At 38.9% G+C, this 6434-nt stretch overlaps 1 protein-coding gene across 1 annotated transcript; it reads left to right on the forward strand.

The window, feature by feature from the left end:
• The first annotated feature begins 2122 nt into the window (after nucleotides 1-2122).
• Nucleotides 2123-3142, forward strand: LOC136824771 (uncharacterized). Its single transcript, XM_067080743.1, has one exon. The coding sequence runs from the start codon at nucleotides 2123-2125 to the stop codon at nucleotides 3140-3142; it is 1020 nt and encodes a 339-aa protein (XP_066936844.1).
• Nucleotides 3143-6434: the final 3292 nt, after the last annotated feature.

A 6434-nucleotide genomic window follows, 5' to 3' on the forward strand; every position in this document is an offset into this window, starting at 1 on the left:
TCCTGGCTTTTAGGAGACAGTTTGCAACCTCTGGGGATGTGTAGTAGTTGTCAAGTGTCACACTGTGGCCTTTTCCCAAAAGATCACCTAACAGACTCAAAACAACTTTAGATGGATTCTTGAGATCCTCAAACTCGGTAGGGAAGTTAAAAACACCAGTAGGTGGAGTGTAAACTGTTGTCGCACCGGTGTAAATGATGAAATTCGATAGATAACCACTTCCACTCTCGCAAAGCATGTATAGCTTGACACCATATCTTTCACGTTTGTTTGGTATATATACGCGAAAGGACAAACGGCCTTTCCACAATGATAAGTATTCATCTATTGCGACTTCTTTTTGTGGTGTGTAATTACTTTTGAATTTAGCAAGGAGATAATCCATTGTACTGCGCAGCTTTCTGAGACTGTCGTCTGCTTTTTCATCCTCTGGGGCAGTAAAATGAATCATTTTTCTGATCTGTTCAAACCTATCCCTCCTCATTAGACGTGGAAAGATGGGTGTGGCAAAGAAGTGATTTTTGCTCCAATAGAGATTATATTCAGGTTTCTTTATGACCCCCATTAGCATAGTAACAGCTAAATACATCCACATTTCATCGGTAGTTACAGGCTTCCATAATTTGAAAAGACTTTTTTTTAGCAGCAATACGCTGTTGAATTTCTGGTGTGTTTATAATAATTTCAGCATACTGGTTGGTTGAATACGCTATATATTCAACAAGGCCATCGGTAACAAAAATTTTAAATACACTGAGTGGGTCAAACTCTCCTTCAGGTATATTGTTACAACCAGGAGTTCCTGTAAATCTAAAACCCCCTTTCTCTTGTCGTCCTTGTTCTGTCCACGGATCCTCTGGATAATCTTGATCGCCTTCGCCTTGATCGCCTTCGCCTTGATCGCCTTCTACTTGCCCGTGTCCACGACCACGATTTCCACGACCACGATTCCCACGACCACGATTCTCACGACCACGATTCCCACGACCACGATTCCCACGACCTCGTCCCGGTCCATTCCCACGCACTGGAGCATTTCCACGACCATGTCCAACAGCAATGTCTCCACCATCTGGCGATTGATTTGCATCTCCATCATTGTCATCTCGTTCTATATCTTGTCCAGCTGATCTGCCACGTCCAACTACACGGTTCCCACGTCTAACTCCACGATTCTCACGTCCAACTCCACGGTTCCCACGTCTTGGCTTTCTTCCTCGTTTAGATTTTCCCCTTTCATTTGGTGTCGAGTTTGTTTGACAAAGGTCAACGTCACTGTTTGTGCTAGATCCATCCCCATCAGATTCGATTATCTCCTCTTCTGTTGTTTTCGAAACCTCCCCATTTGACGATAGAGATGACCTTGATCGATCAGAATCAGCAACTGCGCTGCGCCTTGCTGCTTGGGCGCTTTCGCGTTGCGCATCAAAACACAGGCCGCGTGTTCGACATCCCCGACCTCTTGAAGCTAGACCCCAACGAGTTCGCGCACGATTTGGGAGAACGCAAGGGGAGATGGTTCCATCACTATCTGTTTCATCATTATCAAGCTGAAACTGCTCAAACTGATCTTCAAACTGGTCCTCGTGATTGTCTGAATTTCGGTCATCAAACTGTATCTGATTTTCCTCCTCTAACTGTTCCTCAGGTATTGGCTCGTCAAGAAATGAATCAAAATTGCCTGCTACGGTACTCATAGTTTCATCTACAACTTCATTGTTAGGGACTTCTGTGAAAGAAAACAGAGATAAGACTTCAGTTCTTGCCCATATATCATTTACTTACTTGTCAGTCTATCTACTGGTCTAATATTTGCCTAATTCTGGGGTCAAAAACACTCAAAACAACAAAAAAATGGAAGTAAAGCAATCTCTCACCATTTTCAGATACAATACTTTCATCAGTGCTTTCATCATCATCAAAATCTGAGTTAAAATCATCTAAAAATTGATTGATTTCCTCAGCAGTTCTATACTGTGTTTTCTGGGTCGCCATCTTGTAAAAAATGAATTCTTGCGGACTCGGCAAAAATTTTCGAAAAAGCATGGCATAAATTTGCATAATTATGCGACTGAAACATATGATAATTATATATCGTTGGAAAGCCCTGGGTTTCTAGTTTATGATTTTGATAATTTTGAGTACTTTACAGAACCTCAGCAAAGGAGACAAGACCAAATATAGAGACATATGTAAAAACGTATTAGATACGTCTTTCGGAACGTATGGCGAACGTATCAGATACGTCTTTCGGGGCCGAAAGGTTAATGACCTACCAGAACATGTTCTATCAAGCATTTTCTTGTTTGCAGACGACACGAAGATTATAAAGGAAATCAATTCCATTCTTGACTCCTTAATCGTACAACATGACATTGAAGCACTTGAAAGATGGTCCCGTGAGTGGCTGTTGAAATTCCACCCCGACAAATGCCACGTTTTAACGATAGGTAAATTCGAGAACATAAAGCATGCACACCCGTATCAACTAAATGGAGAGCAACTTGAACATGTCTTCACAGAAAAAGATCTCGGTGTTTTGATAGACTCAGATCTTTCATTTGAAGAACATATCGCTAAGCAAGTAAACAAAGCTAATTCTATGTTGGGATTGCTCAAAAGAAGATTTCAAGACCCTAGTCCTCACGTATTCCAGACACTTTATACCACCTTTGTACGACCACATTTAGAGTATGCTAAATCAGTATGGCAACCAAGATTACGTCGATCTATCAACCTGATCGAGAGTGTCCAAAGACGTGCGACAAAACTAGTAAAACCAATCTCACGGTTACCATATGCAGAAAGACTAAGACGCTTGGCGCTACCATCCCTTGAGTTTCGAAGACTTTTCTGTGACATGGTCCAGGTGTATAAGCATATCCACATCTATGATAGTAAAACAACACCAAAAAAGTTTATCAAAAGGACGCGACCATGTAGAAAGCATATACACGAGCTTCAGATGAATTTCCCGGACGATGGAGTACGTGGTGCACAAAGCAAGTCCTTCTTTTATAGAACTATCTCAACATGGAACGCGCTTCCAAAATACGTGGCAGAAGCATCATCGATAAAATCGTTCAAGAATAAGTTAAACAAAGCATGGGCAAACCATGAACTACTACGCTATTTATTGTAAATAAACAAAGACCAGTTCTAGAGGCCCACGGCGTGCCTGAACTTTGTATTCGTTGTAATAATAATAATAATAAAAATCATTAATTGCATTAATCTTTACGTTGTTCTCACCTCTGTTCCCTTGTGATGTCACAATAAATACACGAGTTGTCCGAAGTAGCTTGTTTCATGCCGAGTATCATGAGAAGAAGCTGTGGATAAAAAGGTAAATAGAATGATGTGAGGCTATTATAAACTGATACCGAGGCGATTTTCTTTCTTCAAAAAACTGCAAAGTGACCTGTTACAATTGAGCACAAATAATAAGATTTTTTAAAAGTGTTGCTTACCTGGAAAAGAGTACGCGATTTTTTTACCAGACCAGACCTCTGTACTTACTATGTAATCTCCACCAATAAACAATTCAACATCCAATTTTTTGTCACCAACCACAATTGTGGGGTTTTTTGCAATTTCGTTGACTTCAGTGATCAAATCTTGGAAGCATTCTTTCACACACTCGTACGACTCACTGGCCATCCCAACTCCAACCGCGTTGTTCCCTGCATAGAAATAATTTAATTCAAATGTTATTTTGTCAAACTACTTGAGAATCCACACGTAAATTAAATGCAAGCTGTCGTTCTCAGGGGTTAGAAGAGGAAGTTAGGGACCCCTTAGCCTGCCACGCCCCCACCCAGAAAACAGAACAGAATCATGCTCACCAGAACTTTTGTAAAACGAACCAGATTCTTCTATAATTGTGTATGACATGACCACAAGCAGGCCACAAGATTTGATTTTCGAGCTAGTCTAGTTCCATCACCACTGATTTTGAGCTATTATAACAAAAGAAATATAGATTAATTGCTCAGGCTCTTCTAAAAAAATATATGGCTCTGTTTTTAAGAAAAAATTAAATGTCTTTATCAGAACAAACGAAGTTGCTCAAAAAGGGGCTACCCTTTTCTCAGGAAAAATAAGGCTCTTTCCTCATAAAATGACGATTTTTGCTAGAGGAAAGGGTAGTCTTTAGACTAACCATTATGCTTTTCTCTGCCGACTTCACTCTCTCGTCAGTTTCCAGCTGACCCATTAGTCTCATCTGAGCGCCTACTATCTTTCCAGGAGTTGGTTCGATATCAAAACTTCTTGAAATCTGTTTCTGGGTCTTTTCCACAGCATGAGTGTGCGGAAGTCCAAACGCAATTTGAGATAGCTCGTGATAGGCTTTTGTGGAGACTGTATACCGATCCAATACATAAATAACCGCTTTAGTCCTTTCGATTTCAGTGAGATCATCACCTGAAGAAACAAAAGATACTTTACGATTTACCCAACCTACCTAAAGCTGACGAATGAGCACTAACTCGGTGATGTGGAATTTTACGGCTTTACATTTCAACTTTCGCTGATACGGAAAATATCTGTCTTCCATTTGAAAGATGGCTCATCAGATTCGATTGATGATTGGCTCGAATATTGTGATTGGCTTGTCGATTGTTGTGAGGACGATTCTGATCATAGTGATGATCCTAAATATAAATTGTATTTATTTCAAACTAAATGTATTTATTATTTACGACAAAACTCCAATTTCTCTGTTTTTTCCATACCGAACTTCTATTTTGGAGTGTAGTGCTATTGTCCTAGTTTATGCTTTACCTTTCTCGCAAGAAACTGTTATCTTGGTTGCGGATGGTGTGTTCAATTTGATCTGAGAAAATAAACAATAACTGGTCAAATTCAATAACAAAATTCTCTTTGATTAAAACTTAATTACTTTTTGGGAAATTTTTATTCGTAATTTTGTAGATAGAACCATTTTTTAATGGGTACTCTGTATTCTATATACTATTCATAAATTTGTTAAGTAATTGGTAAAATTCTGGATAACCCACTCTAGCGATTCTCGTTAACCATTTTCAAGGCTGGACTAGCCTGGAGGCCACCTGGTATTGTTGGGCTTTTTTGATAGACTTGATGAAGCAGATAATTGGCCTGGTGTTAAAGGTTATACTTTCGTTTTTGACTTTAGCCTAGCCGGCCCATACGTTCCTGTAGATCCCAGTCCTTTTTTGGAGAGAAACAACAGGGGTCATGCGACACCCCTGCATAACATGCGCCTGCATGCTAAGCTAACCATAGAGTGATTTGTCGCAAATAAAAAACTGGGGCGGAAGATGTATTTGATGCCTTATTTAAATTTATTTACTGTAGATAGAGCCTTAAGTTCTTATCCGGAGTCAAACTTCACAGTATTTGATCATCATTCCTTAGGGTTTTGAGACCTTTAGAGAATTCGAGTCTTTGTTTTTAATTTTGTGGTACTAACAGTTTGCGTACCATACAATATGCAGACTTGTGCAAAAGTGAGCTCATCGAGGTTGATTTGCATGTTTCCCGGGATTTTTGAAGAAATTAGGCACTAAAGATCTAAAAGCAAGACTAGAAAAACAGCCTTGTCCTGTTTCACAACATTTTCAGTTTTAGTGGTCCTGATTTTAGTTTTTTATGTCATAAGAAACTTGTGTGTTTGACCAGTTGCTTTGGCTTGCTTGTTGTGAACAAGCATAAACTAAACAAGCAAAAGAAGTCGCAGAGAAGATATTATGCTGGATTTTTTTATCTGTAATTCTATCAGTTTCAAGAAAAATGCTATGGAGAAAATGAGCGGTACATATTGGAAACCCCAACAACCAGGACATTGACCATCAGGAGATTCCTTTTGATAGTTGTTCACTTGACTTTGTTAGGCTTTCTTTTGGTTTTGGCTTGGTTGAACATTGGACATTATCTTTATAAAATCAACCTAAGCAAGGACTGATAGCTTGATGTTAACAGGATACACATGAAGGGTACAAACACATCAAAGGTCATGCTTCAAGGATGAGGTTATATGCTGGCTTGAAAATTACTGCTAATGGAATCTTTGTTTTTATAGAACTGAATTTTGAAATTCATAAAAAAATTACATATACAAACAATATGACCCTCAAGATAATTGCAGTCAATTGCACGGTCTGAATTTTCCACACCATCTTGCATATGCTAACTGCTTAGAAACGTGACTCTGTATTTCAGGATGTGTATTAATTATTTTCACTTGCGTAGTCGTAAAACTTTTCTTACAATTCAATCCCACTGTGGACTGACACAGCGAGATTGAGTCTATGGACTGATCAAATTACAACATTGGATTTACAGTTAAAGGAATGGTTCGGTAAAAATTTCATTTTTCTATTAGATGTCCTATCGCATTACCCTTTTAAAAAGACACACAGAGATATAAACTTTTAAACTAATTGATTATT

The sequence above is a fragment of the Clytia hemisphaerica genome, unplaced genomic scaffold, assembly GCF_902728285.1.
Source record: "Clytia hemisphaerica strain Z4C2 unplaced genomic scaffold, Clytia hemisphaerica genome assembly, whole genome shotgun sequence".
NCBI lineage: Eukaryota > Metazoa > Cnidaria > Hydrozoa > Leptothecata > Clytiidae > Clytia > Clytia hemisphaerica.

Bases quoted from the DNA above. Each gene is read 5' to 3' on its own strand.
- LOC136824771 (XM_067080743.1), top strand. From the start codon at position 2,123: ATGATTTTGATAATTTTGAGTACTTTACAGAACCTCAGCAAAGGAGAC.